This window comes from Microcebus murinus, chromosome 12, assembly GCF_040939455.1.
Source record: "Microcebus murinus isolate Inina chromosome 12, M.murinus_Inina_mat1.0, whole genome shotgun sequence".
NCBI classification, from domain to species: domain Eukaryota; kingdom Metazoa; phylum Chordata; class Mammalia; order Primates; family Cheirogaleidae; genus Microcebus; species Microcebus murinus.
This window is the reverse complement of record NC_134115.1, coordinates 90,286,550-90,314,178: the sequence shown is the minus strand read 5'-3', so window position 1 is coordinate 90,314,178 and position 27,629 is coordinate 90,286,550. Positions and strand designations below refer to the sequence as shown.

Genomic DNA, 27,629 nt, shown 5'->3' with positions numbered 1-27,629 from the left:
TGCCTGGTACACAGTGTGTGCTCAGAAGGGCCTGTTAACTAAAGCAGCGGGTGAACGAACGCACCTCCTCCTGCTTTCTTGACAACGCTCACAGAATCATGGAGTTGTTGTTCCATCTGTTCTTGCCGAAAACACCTTGCACATTCTAGATGCTGGGCCTTTGCTCGGGCCAGCCCCTCTCCAGACATCCCCTGCCTCACTTGCCCCCGACCCCCACTAGGATCCAACCCACGCTGCAGCCCCAGCCCAGCCCCACAGGCCCCCTGCGCTGCCTGGAATGCCCGGCTCTTCTCCTGCCTCAACTCCCAGACGCAGCGCTCTGGCCTCTCATCACCTCTCCTTCCGCTTCTAGTAAATCGTATCACTGGCTTTAATGCACAAAGTCTCCTTCTCCCTGGTCTCCTGACCAGACCACCACCTCCCTGGAAACGAAATCTTAATCCTCTTCTTGTGTTTCTCCCATTACCTTGCACATTGTAAGTGTTCAATAAATATGTGCTCATTAGCCAGGCATGGTGGCGCATGCCCGTAGTCCCAGCTACGCAGGAGGCTGAGGCAGGAGGATTGCTTGAGCCCAGGAGTTTGAGGTTGCTGTGAGCTAGGCTGATGCCACGGCACTCACTCTAGCCTGGGCAACAAATCGAGACTCTGTCTCAAAAAAAAAAAAAATTTAAATTTAAGTTAAAAAAAAAACAACATATATAAATATGTGCTCATTGACTGACGGGTTTCATTAGCAGCCTCAAATGCATACCAAAAAAAAAAAAAAAATCCAACTTCTCTATTCTTAAAGATCTCCCGGGAGGCAGAGGGAAAATATGACTGCAACTCCACACGGTGAGAACATTAGGGCGGCGTCTTAACGTGGTGACATGGCCAAATTCGTTATTGTCTGGTAAAACTGACTGCCGGCAAGTTTTCTCATTCCCGCAGCAGAAACGCTGTGGCCAAGAGACCACCTCTCTCGTCGTCCTTCCGGGGGCGCCCCATCTTGGGGGGCGGCTGTGGCATTTGAGCTTTGGCTCCCGGGGCCGCGTCTGACGGTGCGACGGGGCTGAGAGGCCGTGGTCTCGTCGCAGACGGCCAGCCACCGGGCAGCGGTGTGGCTCCCACTGGTGCCACACACACCTCGGAATCAAAGAGCTTCTGAGCCTCCACGTCCATTCTTCCGGACGCACACAAGAGACGTTGGTCCACACAGAGAACTCTGTCGTGTACGCCTCTGAGTGCATTTGGTCTCCCAAATATGCATTGTTTGGCTCCTATAAAAGATCAGACATCCCTCTTTGGGGCCCATTATGTGTTTTCCACAATCCCTTTGCTGGGCCCTTCCCCCTCCTGTGTGCTGCTCGTGTTGACCTTTCTGTTCACTGACCCTTGCCTGTCGCTTTCTTGACCGAACCCTGAGGTGCCTCTGAATTATTGGGTGGAAAAATACAGCTGTTTTCCGTATAAAGCGCGTTCATCTGCGTCCCCGAAACGCTGTGGTCAGTGCCACAGGGAGCAGAAAGTCTGCCGTGGGCCACTGGCCCACCGTGAGTTTAATTTCTGGTGTGCTAAATCAACTCTGTTTTAGATCTTAGGTTAGTCCACACTGAGGAAAACCAAACCAAACCAAACCAAACCCTTGGAGGGTGGTGCACCACGGAAACCGAGTTTGTACGCCCGATTACTCAGCACATCACCCCTGTGCTAAGCAGTTCGCTAACGAGTTACTGAGCCACCCTGCGTGGATTGCTGGGAATGCTTTTTAGTTTTCCCAACTACGTCGTGGGTGAGGCTGGAGATAGACAAGCCACAGACAAAAGCTGCAAACTTACTTAAGCTGCATCTCCCAGGGAAAGGAAATGGACTCAAAGGGGGAATTTAAAATAGCCCCTTAAACATGTAGGAGGAGGATTCAGCAGCAAACAATGGCTAGAAAAGCAATTAAAACAAAACCATCTCCTTTCTAGAATCTTTGCCTTAGGTTTTCAAAAGACCACGGACCGTGGGTGAGTAATAGTAAGTATCCCACAGGTTTAAGTCTTCTGGTTCGAGATTTCTCAGCCTCGGCACTACTGATATTTGGGGACAAATGATTCTTGTTTTGGGGTGGGGGACACCGTCCTGTGCATGGGGGGGTGTTGAGCGGCACCCCTGGCCTCTGCCCACCAGCAGTGCCCCCTCCTCAGTTGCAATAACCACAAATGTCTCCAGAATGTTTCTGGAGAGCAAAACCACCTTCCTTGATTAAGAAACGCTGGTTTCTGCCAGGCACGGTGGCTCACGCCTGTAATCCCAGCACTTTGGGAGGCCGAGGTAGGAGGATTGCCCAAGGCCAGTAGTTCCAGACCAGCCTGGGCAACATAGCTAGACCCTATCTCTACAGTAACAATTAGCCAGGCGTGGTGTCATGCACCTGGAGTCCCAGCTACATGAGAGGCTGAGGCAGGAGGATCGCTGGAGCCCAAGAGTTCGAGGCTGCACTGAAACCGCCACTGCACCCCAGCCAGGGCGACAGCGTAAGACCCTACCTAAGAAAAAAACAGCCGGTGATCTCCAGGTTTGGAGAAACAAGGACAGGAATCTCTAAAAGTTTAATTTTATAACTAGTCACTGACTGACTTGATCATGAAGGGAGATAAGATGAATAAGCTTTTCAGTGGTTATTGGTTTAAGGTCTTACCTGCCCTAGACAGTAAATGCCTTCAGGGAAGGGGCCCTCTTGCTTTTGATCACAAGCTCACTTGACCAAAGAATAAATAAAAAGGAAGAAAGTAAATAAAAAGATGGATGTTAAAAAAAAAAAAAAAAAGAACGACTGTTCTAATTCCAGAACGTCACGATCTCTTTCATGGCACAGTACCTCATTCGAATGAGTCTGGACGGCAACCTTGAGACGCCGGCAAGGAGGTCTTGGTTCCCGCACTCTACAGAGGCGGAACCCGGGCGCAGGGACGGAGCTCTGTCCCAGAAGGCGGCTTCACCTTTGACTAAGACACCCGCCCAGGGGCTCCAGGGACAGGTCGCAGGAAACATGGGACGGCGCCGGTGACAGTGTTTTCCAAAGAGAGCACAAAGGGGGAAAAAGTAAGCACTGCGGTGGATTTGTCTCGTTCTCTGTAAGTTCAGACTTTACACACTTGCAGTCAGTTGGTGAGAACAAGGAGGCCGCACTTTGGAACAGAAGTTTCTGGAGTCAGGATAACGGGAAGCAACAAAGTGCTCGCTTACTCAGTGCCCTCCTGGGCCCTCTGGGGCCAGGCACTGCCTGTGTCGTCCCACTGAATCTTAAAACTCTCCCAGGTCCGAGTGCTAACCATCACTGTCCCATTGTAAAGTGGGGGAAACTGAGGCTCAAAGGGTAAGTCACCTCAGAGGTGGCACAGCAGGCAAGTTGCTGAGACGGAACTGGGTCTGGGACCTGCCTGGCCCAGTGCCTCACATCCAAACCACCACGCTGGCCTTTCCTGCCTGCCGGGCAGCTGCAGTTTTATGCCTACCTGAGCACCCAACTTATGTCTGTATCTCCTGTGGTCGTATGAAAGCAAACGCCGCAGCCTGGAATCGTTTTCTGGTGTTTTGTTTTTCTTTTCTTTTCTTTTTTTTTTTTTTTTTTCCTAGCCTGGAATCATTTTAACAGTCCTTCCCATTTACTTTGTGGGTCCTCATTTCACTGATCCGGACTTTGGAAGAGGCAAGGGACAATTTCCTTTAAAACTGAATTGTCACCAATGACCTACAAATGCTCGGGGTTTTGTTTTTACAAATACAAAAATCAGACGAGAAGCACTCAACAGGTGTAATAAACGCTAAAACCAACCAAACACCAGCTGATCATGACTGTTGTGCCTTCCCTCGTTTGCGCCCAGCCAACCCGAGAGCCCTGACGTGGAGCACGAGCCCAGCAGACGGGTCTAAGGCTTAACAGAGCCCACTTCCCAGGGAACCGGAGGAGTTCGCCGCAGTGTCCTATTCAAATGGATTTGCACAGCCCCAAGGTCCTAAGCCTGGTTACAGTCTTTGCTGCATGTGACACACGGACAAGCACTCCAAGCACAAGCACAGAACTAACACCCCAAAACTGGCAAGCTCCATGCACAGCTAACGCGCTGGTGGTCTCGTATCAGCTTTTCATGTAAAATACATTTAATTGTATTTATGTTTTCATTACACTTTTTAAATACAGATGTGTTTTCTTAAAAGTTTTTTTTTTGAACCGGACCTCCAGTGCTCCACAGAACAGTTTGAAAACCACAGAAACAGCAATAGAAAATAGGATTTTGAAATTTTGTCTGCAGGGCCAGTTGCAAATCGAGAAAACTTTGTCTTTCAAATAAGGAACAAGCAGTCAGAACCACGCAGTGAGCCACGCTTGAGCCTGGCACGCTCCGGAAGGTGCGGAAGGGACGCGGACTCGTCTCCCCCTGCCTTAGAATTCTTCCTGGAGGAACGGCCTTCCCGCCGCGCCACCTGCCACCGCAGTATTCTGAGAACCACGTAAGCTGCGGTGGCTGAGTGCAATAGGGGGAAGCCAAATTCTGACATCTGAGCTGCATTAATACTTCACAGCCAGAGCACACCTTCTTCAGGGGACAAAGAGGAAGGCGTGCTGCTCCGGAGCACAAGCAAGCGGCTGCCCCAGTGTGGCGAAAAGCTGGTGGCGGTGGCGGGAACAGCCACAGGGCTGGACAGGGGATTAGTTCACTGCTCCAGCCCCGCTCACTGAAGGAAGTGACTGGGCGCCAGGAAGGGGGAAGCTTTGATTTAAAGAGAAAAGGAAAAAAAGGGACCAAGAGAGAGAGTTGCAAGGATAGATAAACCCTCGGCGCTCCCTGGAAAAAACGAAACCTACCCACTGGGCAGCCAAGACTGGGCCATTAGGATGGGCAGCTCATTTTTTAATCCCTGCCTAATGTTTTATTTTCTCCTATTATATTGTAATTGAATGTAAAAGGATTTGAGCAATCAGGGGTATATTCCCTTCAACAATAGAGCTGCATGTACCATTTTTGCACGGTACTCAAATGTAATCAAAATGCTGACCCACGTGGGGATATTTGTATAACTGCGTTTCTGTCTGCCTGCCTGCCTTGTGTTTGTCTCTGTCTGCGCACTGATGTTCACGGCTTCAGTATTTATTAGCGACGTTAAGCTATTAGTGGGCATGGTGTGGTTGCCTAATTTTGTAGAGCATCCAGTTTGAACACGCTGGCTCTAAATAAATGCTTCCTCATGATGATAATGATAATGATCCCAGCAGTGGCGCTGAGTCTCATAAACCGGGACTCAAGTTGGGGTGGAAACCTACAAACACTTAGGATCTGAGGAAGGTGGAATCATACAGCCCCAAAGGGCTGGTTTTTCCCCCATTCTCCTCACCCCTCATCTGAATCTGCTTTGTCACCCTTCAAGGTCCAGTTCCAGGTCCCCCTAAGTCCTGCCCAGGGCTCCCTTCCTGTAAATCTGAACCCTTCTGGGCAAAGCAGCTCACTTAAGGACTTATGGGGTGACCCATGACAATGCCTGCCTTATTATTTGTGAGTGTTTGTGTGTGTATGTGTGTATGTAACAATAAGAGCTAAATTCCCTGAGAGCTTTCTTTAAGGCAGTTGCTGTGCTTAGCTATATATATATATATATCTCCCATCTCTGCAGCTAAATATTAAATAGTTAACTCCTTGTGAAATTCAGAAAGTGCTGAGTTCTAAACTTGTTTCTATGCCCCCAAGGAAGCTTAGGACGGTGTTAGGCATTTAGTAAACATTCAATAAATATGTCTTGGCTATTGACAAGTCCTGAGAAGTCAATAGAGCTCACTTTGGATGGAACATTGAGTGAAATGATACTAGAATCAGGTTCATTTGTGAACCCTTTTTGACTGCCTGCTATAGAGAATATAACCAGTCTGGGCTATCACGTGGTTAATTAATTGTGTGTTGTGGCCAAAAGAGCATGGGGCTGGAAGTCAGGAGACCTGAGTCTCATCCCTCTTCTGCCACCAGCTCAGGGCAGCACCTCGGGCAGGTCTCTTCCACTCGTAGGGCCTTCATACCCTCAAAAGAGGGGTTGGGCTAGCTGTCTGTAAGCTTCCTTCCAGTCCCAAATGCTGTGATTCTATGACTCTATTTTACAAATGCATGTACTTCTTATTTGTGACATAAAGCCCCACAGAAAAACAAAGTCAAAATAAATTATGGAAAAAATCGGGTGCCATGATCATTTGCACTTTCTAAGGGTGCTCAAATCCATAAATTGCACCCCCCGTACACAGGCTGCCTCTCCAGGGCGGCAGAAGACTCGAGGTTGTCAGAGGAGCAAGCCAAGCAGTCTCTCCCTATAATTGTATTGACAGGTTATCAGCTGAGTTCCGATGGCAGGAAGCTGCACCCCTGACAGGTTTTGTGAAGGAGCCTTGAAGGCTATTGTAGCAGGATTCTGTGTTGAGTCACAGAATTCTGGGGAAGAAGCTTGGTTCTTTTCTATTTAATTTTATTCTTTCCAGAGAGTCACATTTGAAGGAAAACTGGCTACCTACACATCACTTTGTACAAGAGTAGAAGCTCTTTCCGTTGGAAAATATTTACATGTTTTTGTGGCCTCGTGAAACGCCGACTTGATTCAATCGTCCCCATTAAATAAGCAGTTGGTTTGGTTTTAAATGAGGCAAATAGTTGTTGTGCATTTGTAGATAAAATACCTGCTTGGATGTCTGTGTTTTTCCCTTTTCACTTGGTTACTGTGGCATCTTGCAGACATGTTCCTGAATTACTGATGTGTCTACGTCCTGGTAAATTCCATAGGTGCGAAATACCAGTGTCGGGTTTGTTCAGTCAGTGTCTCTGCATTTTAAATGAAAAAATGCTGATGCTATTCACTCGAGAAAACAATCTGAGCAACAACCCCCCAACAGGGTGGAATAAATAACTATTTCTAAGGCGCTATATTCTTCCAGTATAGATGCACACCTCAGGTTCAGGCTTAGACAAAACCAAAATATGCTTCGGTTCCAATCACCCTCCTACAGACACCCCAGGCAGAGGGCACTCCCAAGCTCTGCCACACGCAATGAGGAGGCACACGCCAACCCAGGGTCTGAAGATCTGATATGCCGCAAGGAAGAAATCCACAAACCAAGCTCAATAGAAATTTCTGTAACATTAAAAAAATTTGTAAGGCTCCCCAATCTTAAATACTTTCAATTTTTTCCTTTTCTTTAAAACCAAAAACCCCTATGATTTTTCATAACTTAAATTTTTTTTTAAAATATAGAAAGCTGTTTGGAGTGCTGAAAATGATGCTGGGCTGGGAGTCCGTGGATGTAGCTGCTAACCCAGGCTCGGCCAGGACCTGGAGCAAAAACGGCCTCAGTGTACTCATTTGCACAGGGGGCTCTGGAAAAGGGAACAGTCACGGTTCCTTCCCATGCTCAATTTCTCTGCCAACTTTTATTTAGGTCAGGTTTTGACCTATAAAATCTTAAGATTTTTTAGTCTTATAGGAGGTGGTAAATATTGAAATGTGGACATAATCTTAACTGCTACGGAAAGCACCTTATGGCCCTTGGAGAACCAAAAAGGCAAGTCAGAGGGAAAGGCTGCCCCCTGGCTGATCCTGACCGAGGTGAACCCCCAGCTCCATCTCCGCACAGTGCCTGAGGCAGGTCCTGATGCTCGCAGTCACCTGGGCCCAGGGCAGGCCTGCTGTGCATCTCACTGGCAGAGGACAGAACCCCAGTCGTGTGTCAGTCATCTCCTGTGTATTTTCCAACTCTGAACTTGGGTTTAGGAATCAGGGGTTGAATTCATACTGGAAGCTGTTCAGCTGGTGCCACCCAGAGGCAACATGTTGTCCTTCTTGATATAGGGTGGGGAGCAAAAGGAAAAAGAAAAGGAGGGAGGGAACACACATATATATGTACATGCATTTCATTTGACACATGTATGAACATATACTGTATGTATACACATATGTACTTGAGAGATATAAAATCTATGTGTATGTATAATATACGCACTATAAGCATATACATGTACATGTGCATATATCCATACATATTCTATATATACACGTCATTTAGGGTGGACATCACACGCTAACTCACTACAGCGGATAACTCCACAGTGCCATCACTTTATATTTAAGTAGGGAGAAGCTGGCCCGCTAGTAACTACTTGAGCAAAAGCAATGACCTAACCTTAATGCAGCTAGTCAGAGGGGGTGGACCTAATTCTCTTCTCGATCCCAGAATAGCGAACCCCAACTGTCTGTCCCATCTGTCCGCTGAGAGTGGCTCTTCTCACCTAGAAGTCAGTCAAAGACCTGGTTCCACTTTGTGGGGCCCAAGGGAGAGGCATATTAGGTGGACGGTGCCGAGGGTGACCAGCCAACTTTGCCCAGGTGCAGCCCGCTGCCTGGCAGTACCTCCCTCCTCTGCAGGAACACAGTTTGGGGAAGGCAAGAGGAAAGAGTCAATGTCTGCCCAGGAGCCAATGAACTGAGCCGATTCTAGCACAGTGTTACGAAAGTCCAGGTGCTCTCTACCAGAAAACAAAAGCAAACCACCATCCCCCGCTCTGGGCTCCCACCAGCGGCTGGCGGTCACAGAAACAACTGTCGCGGGAACCCTGGCTGCCTCCTGCGCCGCCCACCTCCGGCACCTGGGAACCGAGCGCATTTTTAGGAGCGCACTGCCCTCCAGCGGCGCCAGGTGAACTTGCTGCAGGGCCCGCTCCCCGACCGCCCGGCTGGGCTCGACGCTCCGGTGGCCCCGGGCGGGCGAGGCGTCGCGGTGCCAGCCAGCCCTGGGTTTCCCGCCGCGCGGACGGGACTCAGGTGAGGGAGCGCGTGCGCGGTAAGAGCGAAGGTGACCTGGCCAGAAACGCGGCTCCGTCGCTCATGGCCGCGGGGCCTCCCCCGCCAGGGGCTTGCCCCTTTCTTCTCTTGGGGCTGCGATGTGAGTAAGTAGCGTAAACAGAGTGCGATCGGGCGGGCGGGCGGGCGGAAAGAGACTCCCAGGAGACACGCCGAGCACCTGCTGCATGCCAGTGGCTCCGGCGCGCGGGGCAGGGGCAGAGGCGGCCTTCGCCCCGCCAGGGCTGGCGGTGAGGACGCGGGCTGGCTGCGTGCGACCCGTGCCCCTGCGGGTTCCAGCGCGGGAACCCACGGCAGCCAGCACTGAGGCTTCCTGCGTGTCGGGCGCCGTGCCCGGGTCCCGCAGAAACTACCCCGTTCGATCCTCCCAGCCCGTCCCTTCGATAGGTGCCATTATCACGACCACTTCGAGGATGAGGAAACTGAGGCTCAGAGAGGCGACGCGACCTGACCATGACCGCACCGGGGTCCGGGCCCGGTGTGCACCGGAGCCGGAGCTTCCAACGCGGGCCGGGCGGGGAGGCCGGGCGGGGAGGCCGGGCGGGGAGGGACGCCGGGCATGCGGGCGCGCGGGCCGCTCACCTTGACGATGAGCGGGTTCTGAAACATGGAGTCCCGCACGACGCCCAGCCTCTCGTTCTCCATGCCGGGCCGGATGTCGGCCAGGGTGAGGGGCCGCCGCGGGGGCGGGGAGATCTGGCTGACCGAGCGGCGCACCGGCTGCTTCTTCTTCCATCGCATGAGGTCCTGGCCGGAGCTCCTGGCCTCCGGCATCCTGGGGTCGCCGCGGAGCCTGCGGGCGGGCCGGCCGCCTCCGCACGTCGGGCCGGCGAGGAGTTCCGAGCCCCGCCGCGCGCCGGGCCGCACCACCGCGAACCAGGGGTGGGCGCCGGGGCCGGGCCCCCCGGGGCAGGGCGCGCCCACCTCGCGACGCTCCCTCGCGGCGCGGAGCCCCCGAGCTGGCGTGCGTTAGCCCGGCTGGGTCCCCCGGGCGTCTTCCGGGCTCCGCGCCGCGGACTGGGAGAGGAGCAAAATCAAGAGCACCCCCCGAGAAAGAATGGAACGGTCCGTCTCCTTGGCGACGGGACGCCAACAGCGCCGGGCCAGGCTTGTCCCTTTTCTTTCGTGAAACTGTTGGTGGCCGCCAATGTGGGCCTGTGTGGAGTTTTCTTGAATCCACGTAGGGAATCGCCACTGGGTTGTGTTCCAAGTGACGGGGCTCTAAGAGGAACATTGATACTTGACTTCCAAGTCAAAGACACCTTCCTTCCACCCGCCCTACTCCGCTCGTAGGCCCTCCCCACTCTGCTCCCTGGGCTCCCTTAACATGCATTTCTGACTTAGGGCTAAATTCTTCATGATGACATAGAAATCCCCATTCCAAGCCTGACATTGTTGCCAATCCACTGGGTGGTCTGGAGCTAGACACCTTTGGGTCCTGGGGTATTTTTCTGTGAGATGGGTGGGGAGGAAAGTCTAGCGTTGGATTAGATCAATGGTACTCAACTTTGTGCAACGGAATGGAGGGAAATTGAAAAACACAGATTCACAGGACCCACGCCTAGACTCTCTGAATCAGAATATCTGGAAATGGCATCTGGGACTCTGCGTTTCTTTCAGTCTGCTTACCACCCTCTTCGCCACCAACCTTTTTATTTTGAAAAAGTTCAAACCCACAGAAAAGTTGAAAGAATGGTATGATGAAACCCATTCACCTGGATTCACCAGTCCTTAGCACTTGCTGTATCTGCTTTCTCTCTGTGAGTTTATGAGCATGTACACACACACTACAGAATCATTTGAAAATATCTGTAAACATACCATATTTAACCCTAGTACTCAGCATGTATCAAGGACATTCTCACGCATAACTCATTGTCATGCATAACTACAATGTCATTATCATGCCGAATGATTTTAATGTGATATAACCATAGTGTATAATATTCAATCCATATGCAAAGTTAAAAATGTGCATTTAAAAAAAATCTTCCCAGTGACCGGTGCAGTGTTTTTGGAATGATGATCTCTAATCTCTCATCTAGTTCCAGCCTTCTATGGGTTCATGCATGCATCACTATCATTTTCATTAAACATGAAAATATCCTCTTGCACAAGGCTCTAGGTAAGGGAGTTCACTATAGAACAAGTTATACTGATGACAAACCTGGACCTCAAGGCCTTACATATCGACAGTGGACAATACCAACACCACCTTTACAGAGCAAACCAGAGTTCAAATTGCTCATCCGAGGCCTGGAACAGCCCTTGTATGGCAAAGCATGTGCATATGTCCATTCACTGTTTCCCTTTCAGACTTTCACAGAAGTATAGGTTGAGCACTTTTAAAACAAAGCCAGTTGAGGGCTGGGTGTGGTGGCTCATGCTTGTAGTCCCAGCTACTCGGGAGGCTGAGGCAGGAGGATCACTGGAGCCCAGGAGTTTTAGGCTGCAGTGAGCTATGACCATGCCACTGCACTCCAGCCAGGGTGACAAAGCAAGATCCTATCTCTGGAAATAAATAAATAAAAGCCACTTAGCAGCTTACACAGAGGATGTCAGAGTTGTGTAGTGAGAGGCAGGATATCAGAGTAGTGGAAAGAGCACAGGTTTGAATTCTGGCTGGACCATTTAAGTCACCTTGGACAAGTTACCACAGACCCCAGTTTTTAATCCACAGGTTGGGCTAATAGTATCTCATAAAGATACCCCTAAAATATAAGGTGGGTTATTACAGGATTAAATGAGAAAACTTGTTGCCTGCATGATTATGTTTATTATCCAAAAAGTCTAAAAGTTTGGGTAGTAGATATAATGGCCTCAGCCTGATGGTCTTGTTAAAACTTCACTTTTAATCATAAGCTAAATCTCTTCAGGACTGTTGAAATGGGAGGATTGGGATAGATCTCCGAGGCTCCTTCTAGCTCTAACCTTTCAAGACTTCATCCAAGCTTCATGTCCATCAGACTCTGCACCAGTTAGCCTCTGCCTGCCTTTGACTTCATCTCCCACCACTCTCCCTTCATGCACGGTGCTCCAGCTCTGCCATTCTTTCAGTTCCTCCGGCAACCAAGTGCAGGGCTCCTGCACTTGCTTGCAGCCTGAAACACTCTTGTGCCTACATTTTTGCTTGCCCTTTTCATTTAGCCCTCAGTTCAAAGGTCACTCCTCAAAGAGCCTTCCCTTCCATCTGAAGTAGCACCCACTGTCCCCAGTCACTCTCCATCGCATTACCCTATTTTCCTTATAGGATAGTCTGAAATTATCTTGGATTATTTGTTTATCCGTCTTCCCAGGATGTTCACTCCTGGACCATAGATGGAGCTCAGAAAAACGTAATAAATGGAATGCATGCATGAATTAGCACGCCACACGCTCTGCCCCACGCCACCCCCAAAGACCACAGGAACAAAATGGGCAGGCAATTAATTATGCCTGCGATAGGGTCCGAGAGGCAGCTGTGTTGCTATGGCAGCGTGATGCCGAGGGGGCCGGAAGTGACGCGTGACTACTTCCGCTTCCATAACAGCAGCACTTCCGGGTTGGAAGATTTAGGTGGCGACGGTTTCGGAAGGTGGGTTAAAAGCGCGTTTGTTGGCTGTTCCTGTTTGTTTGTTTGTTTTTGTTTGTTTGTTTTTAATCCGCATATAAAAATCGAGCGGGAGCTCTGCCTTTGGCCTGAGGTCGGCGCCTCTGCCTTGGCTGCCGCCCCCGGCCTCCTGTCAGGGGGCCTGAGCCTGGGGTCTTTGGGAATAAGAGGATCTGGCTAGTTCCCTCCCTGTCAGCTCCGGGGCACCCACCCCAGAGCAGAGCAGGGTCTGTGTCGCGCCCCGAGGGCGGCGAGAGGATCGGGGCGGGCTGGGGCGCGTGCCCCGCGGGCGGGAAGTGTGTGCGCCCAGGCAGTGTGGCTGAATGCACGCCCACTCGCTGGGGAACCGTAGAGGAGCAAGGCGGGTAAGATCCAAACTGAGAGGACCGTGATAATCACAGCAGCGAAAAGTGCGAGAGGGAAGCAGCTGGGTTGTTGGGAAACACTGTTTAACAGGAAGGTGGGACCCAGTTAAGAAATGAAAGAGGCCCTCTTGAGAAAGTGACTTTCATACTTAGCTCAGTTAAAGGGCAGAAAGGTAATGCGGGGGAAGAGTGTTCCTGGTCCAAGGAGCTGCTTTTGCAAAGTCCCTGGGATGAAAAGGAATATAGTGGATTCTAGGAAATGAAAGAAGACAGGGTGTCTGAAACCCAGAGAGAAATGAGAGGTTAGGCATGGACCAGACTAGACCGTGAAGAAATGAACAGCCTTGTATGTCTGTAAGGATTTTGACTTTATCTTAAGAATAAGGGGGAAACCATAAAAAGGTTTTAGCACGGAGTGACTACATATTTAGAAGGTTGTAGGAGACCAGAGGGAGGAGCTTAAGAGGTGATTTCCAGAGAAGAAAGGAACTGATGGATTGTAAAAGATTGTTTATAGGAATCGTCTGCTCAGTTTGTTGTTATTGGCAGGTCCTGAGAGATGGGCATGACAAGTGCCTATTGAGTTTAGTGGCTTGAAGGTCATAGACACTCTTACTGGAGCAGTCTCAGTGGGACAGTAGGGTGGATATGGGTTAAGAAGTGGATGGAAAAGGAAGAAATGGAAAATGCTATTTCTCTACCAAGAAATGTTGCTGTGAAGAGAGGAAAGAGGATAGCTGGATGGAACTTTAGGGTTAGAGGGTGGTTGCATTTTTTTTAATTAGAAGAGATTAAAGAGTGGGCATGGTGGCTCACACCTGTGATCAAAGCACTTTGGGAAGCCAAGAGATTGCTTGAGGCCAAGAGTTCCAGGCCAGCCTGGACAACATAGCAAGAGCCCCAAACCTTGTCTCTACCAAAAAAAAAAAAATTAGCCAGGTATCGTGACTCATGCCTATAGTCCTAGCTTACTCAGGAGGAGGCTGGAGGATTGCTTGAGCCCAGGAGTTTGGGGCTACAGTGAGCTGTGAGCATGCCACTGCACTCCAGCCTGGATGACAGAGCAAGACCCTGTTTTTTAAAAGAAGAAGAAAATATTAAAGGCTGTTGGAGTGTTGCTAGAAGGGAGCCAGTACAGAGGGAGAGGCCAGAAGAGAGGTGGGGTACCTAGTGGATCACAGTCTCTCTGAGAAGGCAGGAGGGGGCTGGGATCCAGCATACACATTGAAGGAAATGGCTTTTTTTTTTTTTTTTTTTTTTTAGACAGAGTCTGGCTTTGTTGTCCAGGCTAGAGTGAGTGCCATGGCGTCAGCCTAGCTCACAGCAACCTCAAACTCCTGGGCTCGAGCGATCCTTCTGCCTCAGCCTCCCGAGTAGCTGGGACTACAGGCATGCGCCACCATGCCCGGCTAATTTTATATATATATCAGTTGGCCAATTAATTTCTTTCTATTTATAGTAGAGACGGGGTCTCGCTCTTGCTCAGGCTGGTTTTGAACTCCTGACCTTGAGCAATCTGCCCGCCTCGGCCTCCCAAGAGCTAGGATTACAGGCGTGAGCCACAGCGCCCGGCCGGAAATGGCTTTTGACAGGAGCAGGGACACTTCCTTTGTTGCAGCAAGAGGGAGAGAGAGGATGCGGGCAGGTGTCTTAGCTTTGAGGGTTAACATCTCTTGTCTAATGTGTGGGAGAGTATGAGGTTGTAGGTAACACAATTCTTATAGCTGCTATTTACTACCCAGGGTAAATTAAGTGCCTTCTGTAGAAAATGTGCTTAGCATTGAGGCTTGAAAGACCACTGATACAGAGAGATCTCCAGGATCTGCTGTTGAATTGCAAGTACAGACCAGAATATATAGATGCAGGCTTCTGTGTAAGAAACAAGAGGAAATATGAATAGGTTATTTTGCTTTTTTATCATATTAATGTATTACTTAGTCAAAGATAAATCTAAAAAATTTAGAAACCTGGAAGCAATACAGAGCAAGGAGAGGAACAAGACTTGTCTGAAAAATTATATTTCTAACCATCTCTTTTGTAAAGTGTGTCCCTGTTACTGTATTTTAATCCCAAATGCATGTGCCCTATATGTAAGTATTAGCATTACATCCTTATGAAAATTTATTCCAGTGTATTGTAGAATTTTCACTCTTCATTGGACGCTAACAAGGCATAGCTAACCGAAGAAGCAGTTTTCCGGTTTGAGGTCAGTGGCCACCTGATGCCCCCACTGTGAAGCCCACTTGTGGAGCCTGCACTTTCATGGTGTCCTGGGTCATGGCTTCTAGATGGTGGAAACACAGAGGTGAACAGGACAGATGAACCACTTTCCTTCTTCCTTTTTTTTTTTTTAAGCGGAGGAGCTAGACATGAAATGACTAAATAATTATTTATTTTTTAAATATGAAAGCATATCATTTGGGGAATGGGCCAAGCCCAAGGGATCACGGGAAGTTTTCTTGAAGGAGCCATCTTCAAGCCAAGTTCTGCAGGATGGCAGGAGGCAGGAAGCAGAGAGAGTGGGAAGGCAGTGGAGAACATTCCAGGGAGAGCCAAGCGAGGGATCGTGGCATGTTTGAGGAACCAAAACAAGGCGTGTGTGGCTGAAGCACAGAGTTGGAAAGGTGAGGTCACAGGCGAGGCTGTGAGGGGGCAGAGGCCTCATGGCGCAGGACACTGGCGTTCTTTGTTAATACTCTTTTCTGTATCATAAAAGCAGTGGGACCAGACAGAGAGAATCACAGTGAGCCTTCTGTATATTTTGAATAATATAATAGAAAATTTATAATCCTGACCACAGGCTAGTATTTGTCATGGAATTTCATTTCACTGTGATGTTTCTCCCCCCGAGGCTATATTTAAAATGCAAAAATAAACCATTGTTGTCACATTTCCCTACAGGAATAAAATGGAAGGAGAATCCAGCAGATTTGAAATCCACACTCCAATTTTTGACAAGAAAAAGAAAAAGCATTCTGTACATAAGGAAAGACATCAGAAACGTTCCCATGAAAGTTTCAGAGACTTCTCCCTGGTAAGTGAACAGACTCACGTAACTAAGCGTAAAAAGAAGAGAAAGGATTTCCAACAGCTCACTTCTTCTCCTTTGAAAAAATCAGAAATCCACGATGAGACTGAGAAGGCCACTTGTACACACAGAAAGAAGAAAAGGAGAAGACATAGTGCTTTGGGAGTAGACGAGGAAACAGGCGCTGTATATGTCTTTGTGGATGAAGAAAATACTGAGAACACGCGAAAGAATTCTAAAAAGGGTGCCTGTGCCCTTCGTGTTGACACGAGCATAGAACGAGAGATAACGAAAGAGCCTGCAGCGGACAAACTGCAGGTAGTTGCTAAGTCACATGAAAATGAATCAGAAGAACCGCACTGTAAAGTTCGGAAGAAGAAGAAGAACCGTAGGAGGACAGGTGCATCCTGTGACGCCCCATGGGAGAGCCAGCACCCCAGCGTGCCCTCGCCCCAGGTGGACCCGCACCAGCAGGAGCCCTGGCCTTCTGTGGGCCTGGAAGGCAGCCTTCCAGAACCACTGGTATCTGCTAAGAAAAACAAGTCTAACAAGAAAAAGAGGAGAAAGTCCAACAAGCAGGAGCTGGAGGCCCTGGCCAGACCTGAGTGCGCTGAAGGGCCACAGGCGGCCAGAGAGGTGGGCACGGCCCTGATGGGGCTCGGGGCACCTGGGGATGCCAGGGAAAAGGCGAGGAAGAAGAAGCGCGCTTCTGTTGGAAGCGGTGTAGCCTCTGCTGATGGGGTTTCTGCGCTCAGCCAGAACTCTGAGAACCCACAGAGTGATGCGCTGGAAAGCCACGGCCCCTTGCTCAAAGGAGGAAAGAAACTCGGGCAGCGGCGGGAGCAGAGGAGCCGGGCCTGTTCCGGAGACGAGCATGGGGAGGAGGCGTCCAGGTAACGCGGGACGTGTGTTTTCTGCATGGATGCCACTCACGTACTCTTTATTTAGCATGTACATAGTAAATGGCAACAATCACAAAGAGGTAGACTGCAATGTGTACAGAATGAGCCACATGCTTAGTTGTGTAGGCTTGGCAAGTGACCTAATTTCTTCATATATAAAATAAGGCAGTTCGGTTAGATTCTCACTAAGACTGTTCTATCCCTGAAATTCTCTGAGTTTAAAAGCCATTTTAAGACCCCCAAATTACCTTTGTTGTCCCTATGCATATAGATAGGAGGAAGGTGACACTTCCTCTTATTCAAGAGACAGGATCTTTCTCTGTTGCCCAGGCTAGAGTGTAGTGGCAAGATCATAACTCATTGCAACCTCAAACTCCTGGGCTCAAGTGATCCTCCTGAATAGCTAGGACTACAGGTGCATGCCATCACAATTGGCTAGTTTGTTTGTTTGTTTACTTATTTTGTAGAGACAGGGTCACGTGATGTTGCCCAGGCTGGTCTGGAACTCCTGGCTTCAGGTGATCTTTCTGCCTCGGCCTCCCAATGTGCTGGATTACAGGCATGCCTGCCTGGATTTTTATTTTATTTTTTAATTTTAATTTTTATTTTTTTTAAGGCTGGTCAAGTGAAGCAGTGGGAGTGGAGAGGGAACAAAGGAATCTGTAACTACTTGTGATCAATTAGTTGTAAACACCAGTACACTCAGACCAACATGGATTTTTTTTAATCACTTTACCTTCTAGGCTGCCTCTGAAGTATACTCAAATAAATCAAGTTACGTTTAATAAAGGGTTTGAAATCAACTCCAAGATCCCATCAAGCTTTAACACTCCAGTAGTCTAAATGAGTCATTGTTTTAAAAAAGTTTAAAAATTATTAGATCAAACAACATGTTAATTTTAGTCAACCCAATTTCCCCTCTTAGGTTAGAACCTACAAATGAAGAAGAAAGCAATTTAGAATCAGCTAAAGATTCTGAAACAAGATATTTACATGAAGATTTGAGAGATTCAGGTGATTCAGATGTGGATTTGGATTCTGCCATGAAGCAGCTCCGAGAATTCATTCCTAACATCCAGGAAAGGGCTGCAACTACGATTAAACGAATGTATCGGGATGACTTGGAGCGATTTAAAGAATTTAAAGCACAAGGTGAGTTTGTGGAATCTTAATATTTGTTGAACTTTCCTATATGCAGAGCTGGCCCCTGACTTTCTTTTGTGAATGATTCGGATTTATAGATTCACAAGAAGCATCCTTCATCTACTTTCAACTTCCTCTCAGAATTGCTGTCCAAGTTATAAATTTAGCAAAATGAAGTGCACTGTTGTTCCCCTTCTTGCCCACTGCTGGTAGAGGCGGCGAGGAGGAATGGGGCCCAAGGGACCAGATAAGCCCCAGACTAGAAAATCAATCCTAGAAGAATAGAAGGAATAGGAGGTTAATTGGTTGAGACACCAAGAAGGATATAGAAGTTAAGTAAAATTAAAATGCTGTCAAATTAAAATCATCATCTTTAATGAGGTGTAGTTTCCTTCCCCACCACATTAATTTGCAGGTGAGCTGGTTGTAGTGGCCTTGGTTTCAGTGTTACAAGAACCTCCCAGAAAGCTCACTGGATTTAAGAATAAGCTATACCTTTAAGGCTGTGTGCTACCAATGAGCGGTATTTACTACCTGCTGCGTGAGGCCTGATACTGCTGGCCATTTAAAAAAGTGAAAAGAGATGTCCTAGCTCTGTGGAATTAATCAGGTTGAAGAGATTAGTTCAGAAAACAGACAAATTGAGCAAAAAAACCAAGAAGCACCACACCCACAATTACAGAGCAGTATGCAATGATCCTGTTTTTCGGTATATTGTGTTGACATTTTTATGAGTATGTGTTTTGTAAAAGATAGTTTTAAAATAAGCCTAGAGCAGAAAAAAGTACCACATGACACAGTCGCAACACAATGACACATGAAGAGGAAGAGAATGTAACCCACACTGGCGTTTGTTACCCTCCCCACAACACACAGGCACAGGAAATGTGCTTAAGCCTCCCTGTTCCTGCCACCCTGGTCGATGTCCTGCCTCGGGGGAAGCGTGTGGCAGAGAGGAGTAAAGTGGGGCTTCTTCTAAACTGTCGTTTCAATGCTGCTTGAATTTTTAATGAATAAATGTTACTTATTGGGCCGGGCGCGGTGGCTCACGCCTGTAATCCTAGCACTGTGGGAGGCCGAGACTGGTGGATCGCTCAAGGTCAGGAGTTCAAAACCAGCCTGAGCAAGAGCAAGACCCCATCTCTACTAAAAATAGAAAGAAATTAATTGGCCAACTAAAAATATATAGAAAAAATTAGCTGGGCATGGTGGCGCATGCCTGTAGTCCCAGCTACTTGGGAGGCTGAGGCAGGAGGATTGCTTGAGCCCAGGAGTTTGAGGTTGCCATCAGCTAGGCTGACACCACAGCACTCTATCCTGGGCAACAGAGTAGAGACTCTGTCTCAAAAAATAAATAAATATTTTAAGACTATTTTAAAATGAGACTGATGAAGCAGGAAGGGTCACTTTGGAATAGGGTGCCCAGGGCAGACATTGGGAGCAGAAGTGTAGCTTGGGCTGAACCTTTCCCTGAAGAAAAGGTTGAGTCCGTCAGTGGAGACCGAGAGCAACGGCAGGTGCAGGGACAGGGGCTGCTGCCCGGCAGGGAGGCGGCCGGCGCTGTGCCCTCAGGCTGCAGTCACTGGTGGAAAACCCAGCACTGTGTTTGCTTTTATTTGTTGTTGACTGTACGTACTTTTTCTCCCCGCCCCCAATCCTAGGTGTCACTATTAAATTTGGCAAGTTTTCTGCCAAGGAAAATCAGCAGTTAGAGAAAAACGTGCAAGAATTCCTGTCCCTGACGGGAATCGAGACCGCAGACAAGCTACTGCATACGGACAGATACCCAGAGGAAAAATCCACCATCACCGACTTAAAAAGGAAATACTCGTTTAGATTGCACATTGGTAAGTTTAGAAATACTCACCCTTTGACCGTCCAATGCCTTCCAGCCTCAAACACGGTAACCCATAGCCAGTGTCCCGCACAGTGCCTGGCCCGTGCTAACTGCTGCAGTGCAGATAGCCTCGGATTCCCAGTCTGCTTTTGGGGATTTGGAATGTGGCCATGTCTCCCAAGTACGGTGCTTTCATGGGCTTCGTGAAAAATTAAACGATCAACTTCTGTCGTTCCTGCTTGGCAATAATTATGGTTCTGGTCTCTCTTCCATCCTTTATTTTTTGTGTGTGCTAAACAGAGCACATCCTACGCACCATGATCTCCTATGTTTTTCCGGTGTAGCCGTGTGTGTGGTTTGTAGCTGGAACCATCCTGCTTGGGAGTCAGAGGGTGTGAAGTCACGTGGGATCAGAGAGAAGGGAAACCTCTTGAATTTAAAGAGGATCATTCCTGAGGAGTTCGGTGGAATGTACAAAGGAAAACGGGGTCGTGAGCCCTGTGGAGGGATTATTTCATCCTTAGAGTGGGAAAGTGAGAAAAGCTGTTTGGAGGGATTTTGTTCACCTTGTCAAGAGCTCTTAGCATGTGTTCTCCACCTTAGCACTCCCTTCCTCTTAATTCAAATTAGGTTAAAATCGCCTTGCCTTATAAGGGTCTTTCCCATGAATTGAGTAGACCAGAAGCTGGAGGCTCAGGTACTAAGCACGAGTTTCTGACGATTCCAGGGAAACTGGTGATGGTGGACCTCTGCTCTCCAAGACAGCTTTCTACAGGACACAGGAACCCCCAACTGTAACCTGGGGTTTAGGATAGTTAGTGTTGTTTGAAAGGGCTGTTCTGGGTTCTTTTATATTGTGACTTCATTTTGTGCCAGGCTCTGCGAGCCCCTCTGATTACCGTTCTTCTGACTGTAGGTAAAGGCATCGCCCGACCCTGGAAGCTAGTATACTATCGAGCAAAGAAGATGTTTGATGTCTATAATTACAAAGGCAGGTAAGAAAAAAGCCTTAGCAGCTTGGGACAGAACATTTCTCTTGTCTTTGCCAACACTATAAATCAAAATATCCACAGAAATGGATTGGAAGTAAAGAATGAAGATTTTTTTTTTTTTTTTTTTTTTTTGAGACAGAGTCTCGCTTTGTTGTCCAGGCTAGAGTGAGTGCCGTGGCGTCAGCCTAGCTCACAGCAACCTCAAACTCCTGGGCTCGAGTGATCCTTCTGCCTCAGCCTCCCGAGTAGCTGGGACTACAGGCATGCGCCACCATGCCCGGCTAATTTTTTTATATATATATCAGTTGGCCAATTAATTTCTTTCTATTTATAGTAGAGACGGGGTCTCGCTCTTGCTCAGGCTGGTTTTGAACTCCTGACCTTGAGCAATCCGCCCGCCTCGGCCTCCCAAGAGCTAGGATTACAGGCGTGAGCCACAGCGCCCGGCCAAGAATGAAGATTTTTGCGTGTGAAGTTAGATAGTGTATTTGTTGTCAGATGTCTGTCTTCAAGGCCCATTTCAATTTCCATGTCTTTCATAAACCTTTATGTGATCTTCTCTTCCCTAAATCCTCAGCTTTTTCTTTCTACTTCTGTTTTAGCACTCCACACACTCTGTCTCTCTTGCTATTACTCCTGTTTTCTCTGTTCCCTACTACGTTGTAAGCTCCTGATGAATCCAAGCATTTCTCCCTGACACGATGTTCCCTTCAGCACTTAGCACAATTCTTTGGTTTTCAGTAAATGTTTGCAGGAGAGGTAAACACTAGTGTTTCCTTGTGGAAGTGCAGTTCAGCAGCGTCAATCCACAGTGCTTAATGTGGTGGTTGGCATTCTCTCCTCCCTTTTTTCCAAATAAAATATCCAATTATAATTTGTTTCCAACATTGCAAGTTAAAAAAAAAAACCTAGACACAGAGGAAGTGTTGGCAGTGGGTTAGCACCCTGCTCAGTGACAGAAGTGTCAGCAGGAAGTTGTCATCTCTACCTGCCTAATAAACAGCTCATCAGCTCCACTCCTTGATCTCACTCTGGGAAGCAAGTTTAGTCAATCTTCTAGCAGCGTCAGCAGAGTTCTGCTTGACTGTGTAATTTTAAACCAAGACATACATGTTCCCTAAACTTCTGACATTGAATCAACCTTGTTTCTTTTTTAAAATGTTACAGAAAGAAATCAACTTCTAAGCTTAAGGGAGATTCAATTAATTAAAAGAGAGAAATCAACACTAGGTGAGGAAAGTTCACACAGACAGACTGAGACCTGCCCTATCCTTCTTTCTCAAACCCCACAGTTAGTTGTGAACAGAACTTTAAGAAAATCCACTAAAGGTGACATTTTAGATGACATTTGCTTTTGGGGAATTTAGGGTGGCAGCTGAGAAAACATACTTTTCTACCTGTTGCACACATAGGGGAATGACATTTTTAGAATAATAAAAGTCATTCTAATAATAAAAAGTTCATTCATTTGTGCTGCATTACTTGTGTTGTAGTGATGATTTACCCTTAGAATATTTTTCCAACTTAAGGAATTCTTGACTGAAAAAAGTAGAAAGTCAAAAATAAAAGAATTTTAAGGCTCTGAGTGGCTTAGGAACTCAGCGCACCTGTTTCCTTGTTTGGGCACACTTGATTTCTCTCTTCCTCTTTTCTGCTGCTTCAAGGGTGTCTACGTTTTTTTTTTAATCTCAGAAAGACTGGTTGCCTTGAGAGGAAAACTACTAGGAAGTATTCCCTTTTGATCCCCATGATTCTTAATAGTGGGGAATAGCGAGTCTTCATTTACGCACTCTGCGTTTATATAGAAATTTCTGAGAAAAAAAGGATGTTATTGTCCTGAAGTAGTTACAGATCAATATCATCAGAAATTGTTCGTATTTTACTAGAGTTGTTGTTGCCTTGTTGAACCACTGTTCCCCACCCCCTGCATTAAGGTTTAAGAATCTTAGGATGTTATAAAGATTGGTCTTTCTTTTTTTTTTTTTTTTTTTTTTTTGAGACAGAGTCTCACTTTGTTGCCCATGCTAGAGTGAGTGCCGTGGCGTCAGCCTAGCTCACAGCAACCTCAAACTCCTGGGCTCAAGCGATCCTTCTGTCTCAGCCTCCCAAGTAGCTGGGACTACAGGCATGCGCCACCATGCCCGGCTAATTTTTTCTATATATATTAGTTGGCCAATTAGTTTCTTTCTATTTATAGTAGAGACGGGGTCTCGCTCTTGCTCAGGCTGGTTTCGAACTCCTGACCTCAAGCAATCCGCCCGCCTCGGCCTCCCAGAGAGCTAGGATTACAGGCGTGAGCCACCGCGCCCGGCCAAGATTGGTCTTTCTTTACCTAAATATTTAAGGTGTTTAATCTCAAAATCAATTTATGATATAGTAGTGCTTTCTTAGTACTTTATTTTTTTTTGAGAAGTAAAGAGAAGTTTATTAATTTGCCAGCAAATAGTACTTTAATATATTTGTTTTTCTATGTGATGGATGCACTTTAAATTCCTTAAATAGTTACACGCTTACATTAAGCCATTTGTTGCACGTGTACGGAATGCCTGTTGTCTGCCGAGCATTATCAATGACATGGTGTACAGAGCCAACAAGATCTCCGCCCTTGCCAGATTTCCCTTCTAGAACTGTGCCATCCAGTAGGGTGCCCAGCCGCCAGTGGCTGTTATGCACTTGAAACATGGTTAGTGCAAGTTGAGATGTGCTGTGAAAGTAAAACACACACTGGACTTTGAAGGCTTGATATGAAGAACAGAATGTAAAATATCTTTTAGGCCGGGCGCGGTGGCTCACGCCTGTAATCCTAGCTCTATGGGAGGCCGAGGCGGGCGGATTGCTCAAGGTCAGGAGTTCGAAACCAGCCTGAGCAAGAGCGAGACCCCGTCTCTACTATAAATAGAAAGAAATTAATTGGCCAACTAATATATACAAAAAATTAGCCGGGCATGGTGGCGAATGCCTGTAGTCCCAGCTACTTGGGAGGCTGAGGCAGGAGGATTGCTTGAGCCCAGTAGTTTGAGGTTGCTGTGAGCTAGGCTGACGCCATGGCACTCACTCTAGCCTGGGCAACAAAGCGAGACTCTGTCTCAAAAAAAAAAAAAAAATATCTTTTAAATACTTTTTGATGTGAATGGCGTGTTGTAATGAGATCATTTTTAACACATTGGATTAAATGAAATATATTCTTAAAGTTACTTTCATTAAAACTAAATTAAAATGAATTTTCCTATGACTACTGGAAAATCTAAAATCCACGTGTGGCTCACCTGCTGTTTCTTTAGGGGTGCTAGTGTAGAGGACGAGACCGTGCGTGTGTCATTGCAGGTCGGGACAGGGCTGTGCGGGAGAAGCACAGTGTTCTCTAGGTGTGAACAACGGGGACCCTAGGCTCAGGCCGGCAGGGACGTGTCCCCGAAGCCGTGCTGTTTAAACTGCATCTGGGGCGGGGGCAGGAAGGCTGTTTCCGCCCAGGCGAGGAGGCTCTGGGCAAGGAGAGGCTAAGAGACGGTTTACTCCGGCCGCTGTGTGACTGAGCCAGACCTCTGGCCTGTGACGCTGGTGACTGACTGACAGGACGACCCCACCGAGATGCAGACAGGAAATGCCTGTCTCCGGTCGCTGGTGGGCCTGCTGCTGGACCCGGGTTTCCTGACGGCTGGTGGGCCTGCTGCTGGAACCGGGTTTCCTGACGGCTAGTCCGCGCTTTTCCCACGACTGCGCCGCTGCCATGAGACCAGCGCTGCCAATCTCGTAGTTCAAACTTGTAAAACGTTCTTCCCTCCTCGTAGGTATAGCAAAGAAGATACTGAGAAGTTACAGAGATACCATTCCCTCCACGGGAATGACTGGAAAAAGATTGGTGAGATGGTGGCCCGAAGTAGCCTCTCGGTGGCCCTGAAGTTCTCTCAGATCAGTGCTCGTAAGTGGTGGTCCCTTGTGAGTGGTGGTCCCGAGTGCCCTCCTCAGTGAAGGACAAGCCCGACAGGCCTTGTTTAGCCCACGACTGGGCTAGAAATCGCTGCAGGCCTGTTTTTGGAGAAAATCATCGTGGTTTTTTTTTTTTTTTTTTTTTTAGCCATTCTCCATACTAATCCATTTTGTTTCCTGTGTATTAAGTGAAATCGTGCAGCCTTCATCCACTGGGCCGATTTTTACCACCGTTCAGTAACCTATGAACTTTAGTAACTTTCAATGTGACTGTCTCTGCCAAGTGGACCAATATCCCAGGAAGCTGGGCGTAGGGTAGCCTGGGTGGGGGCGGTCACTTTTCCATGGTGGCAAGGAAGGCTCTGGGAGGGAGGTGTGCAGCTCAGTCAGCTTTACCCAAAACCTATGTTGGTGACCCCCTGTCCCTCTTTCCCAAAAAGTTTCCTTGGTTTTATTCTTCACATCAAAATATCTGAAATTACTTTAAGATGACAGTCCTGGCCAGGCACAGTGGCTCACACCTGTAATTGTACCACTTTGGGAGGCCAAGGTAGGAGGATCACTTAAAGCCAGAAGTTCAAGACCCAGCCTGAGCAACATAGCGAGACCCCATCTCTGCGAAAAATAGAAAAATTAGCTGAGCGTGGTAGGGTGCACCTGTAGTCCCAGCTACTGGGGAGGCCGAAACAGAAGGACTGCTTGAGCCCAGGCATTCCAGGCTGCTGTGACTTATGATCAGGCCACTGCACTCCAGCTTGGCCTACAGACTGAGACCCTGTCCCAGAAAAAAAAAAAAAAAGACAGTTCTTGAGGTTACTGTTTAGCACAGGGACTCACATACCCTGGCCACACAGGTAGTGCCTTGCGGCCAGTTCTTCAAAGTTTCCAAGAAGTAAAACAAAAATCTGCAATTTCTTTTTAAATTTTGTGAACTCTAGATACCTTTTTCTTTCTCAGAAATCTCTTAATTTTAAAATATTCATCCAAATTATTATTAAAGGAAAAAGATAAGACTCTGTGGGCCAAACCAAAACATTTGCAGGTGCCAGTTTGAGGCCCTTTTCTTACTTAGCATGACTGTGCGTGTGTCTAGTAAGGAAGGGTGAACTTAGGTGCTTTTGACACCCTGCGTAGATGACTGGCTTCAGAAATTCTCAGGTGCCTTAAATCATCCACTCCTGCGCTGGTGTCATTGTGGCTGCTAATTGCACACTAGGAACTCTTGGTGGGGAGACATGTACATAAAAACCATGTGATTATTTTTTTCCCATTAAATGTTTAGGAAAAGTATTTGGAAACCTCACAATATCATGCGGGAGACATTGCTCTTGAAAACAGGAAGAACGACATTTTTGAAGTTTGAAAAAACCGTTGCTTTAAGAAAGGACTTACTAGCCAGGCACATTAGTTCATGCCTGTAATCCCAGTACTTTGGGAGGCCGAGGCAGGAGGATCACTTGAGGCGAGGAGTTCAAAACAAGCCTGGGCAACATAGCCAGACCTTGTCTGTACAAAAATAGAAAAAAAAATTTTTTTTTTTAAATTTATTTATTTATTTTTATTTTTTATTTTTTTTGAAAGAACTTTGTTTTTTTATATCGGCATATTATGGGGGTACAGATTTTAAGGTTTCAATAAATGCCCATTTCTCCCCCTCCCCCCACAAGTCTGAGTCTCCAGCATGACCATCTCCCAGATGGTGCACATCTCACTCATTATATATGTATATACCCGCCCCCCTTCCCCCTGCCCAATACCCTATTACTGCAGTACCTATGTGACCACTTAGGTACTGTTCAGTTAATACCAATTTGCTGGTGAGTATATGTGGTGCTTGTTTTTCCATTCTTGGGAAACTTCACTTAATAGTATGGGTTCCAGCTCTAACCAGGAAAATATAAGATGTGCTATATCACCATTGTTTCTTAGAGCTGAATAGTACTCCATGGTATACATATACCACATTTTATTAATCCATTCTTGGATTGATGGGCACTTGGGCTGTTTCCACAGCCTTGCAATTATGAATTGTGCTGCTATAAACATTCGAGTGCAGGTGTCTTTTTTGTAGAGTGTCATTGAATCGTTTGGATAGATGCCCAGCAATGGGATTGCTGGATCAAATGGTAGATTCACTTGTATCGCTTTAAGATATCTCCATATTGCTTTCCACTAAATTTATTATTTAATAATTTCTGGCTTTGGTTCTTAAAAGGAATCCATGACCATTTTAGTAATTTCATTTTAATTTGCATGTATTTATGTTTGATTGTTTTACATTTGTGTGATTGAGACGTCAGTCATTGTCTTGGGAAAAGTGCCTGATTTAGCATTTCGGGGTTTTTTTATATTGTGTTTGAAAGCAAATAGATTAGCAACTACAAGACCATCCTTTTATATCTATAGGAAGAAATCGTGGTGCTTGGAGTAAGGAGGAAACCCAGAAACTAATCAAGGCTGTTGAAGAAGTGATTCTAAAGAAAATGTCTCTCAAGGAGTTAAATGAGGTGGATCCCAGACTCCAAGAAGCTCCCGAAGGTCGTCTGTCAATTGTTCGGGAAAGACTTTACAGGGGCATATCTTGGATAGAAGTAGAAGCTAAAGTGGAAACCAGAAATTGGATGCAGTGTAAAAGTAAGTGGTAAGTTATATTATCATTCTCTCTCTCTCTCTCTCAATACTGAATATTGACTTCTGATTTCTTTACTCTGTCTCTTTCTAAGTTTTTAGTGAAAGCAGATAGTTATCTGTTTACAGTGTTAAAAAAATATGAAACAAACGTTCAGAAGGCAACCCAGGAGCATGGTGATCAGTAACAGCTCTGCCTCTCAATTTTGCTTTTTATTAGAATCCTCTGTCTTCATCTGAAATGAGGCCGTTGTGCTCTTAGCTGCATCTGTCACAAAGTGATAGTTTCAGCCCTGATCCTGCTGCACTTTCTTTGCCAAATGTAGCTTTTCCAAGCCCTGCAGGGTCGCTGAGCCAGATGT

General features: G+C 47.2%; 2 protein-coding genes across 5 annotated transcripts in view; one reads left to right on the top strand and one right to left on the bottom strand.

Annotated features, from left to right (window-relative positions):
• Nucleotides 1-9,708, bottom strand: part of CFAP77 (cilia and flagella associated protein 77) — a 124,308-nt gene extending 114,600 nt beyond the window's left edge. The window contains exon 1 of the mRNA XM_012744130.3: nt 9,439-9,708. Coding sequence (XP_012599584.1) covers nt 9,439-9,630 — 192 coding nt within the window. The 5' untranslated portion in view covers nt 9,631-9,708. The remainder of the gene's footprint in view (nt 1-9,438) is intronic.
• Nucleotides 9,709-12,372: 2,664 nt separating this feature from the next.
• TTF1 (transcription termination factor 1) overlaps nt 12,373-27,629 on the top strand; it is a 30,349-nt gene continuing 15,092 nt past the window's right edge. For 3 of the 4 annotated variants that reach the window (XR_001148727.3, XM_012744097.3, XM_012744096.3), the window contains exons 1-7: nt 12,373-12,430; nt 15,712-16,731; nt 17,666-17,892; nt 19,545-19,730; nt 20,637-20,715; nt 24,501-24,631; nt 27,046-27,280. Coding sequence is in view for 2 of the 4 variants with exons in the window: in XM_012744097.3 (XP_012599551.2) it covers nt 15,719-16,731; nt 17,666-17,892; nt 19,545-19,730; nt 20,637-20,715; nt 24,501-24,631; nt 27,046-27,280 (1,871 nt within the window). In the remaining 2 variants the exon portion in view is untranslated. The remainder of the gene's footprint in view (nt 12,431-15,711; nt 16,732-17,665; nt 17,893-19,544; nt 19,731-20,636; nt 20,716-24,500; nt 24,632-27,045; nt 27,281-27,629) is intronic. The other variant, XR_001148729.3, reaches the window with a different exon arrangement.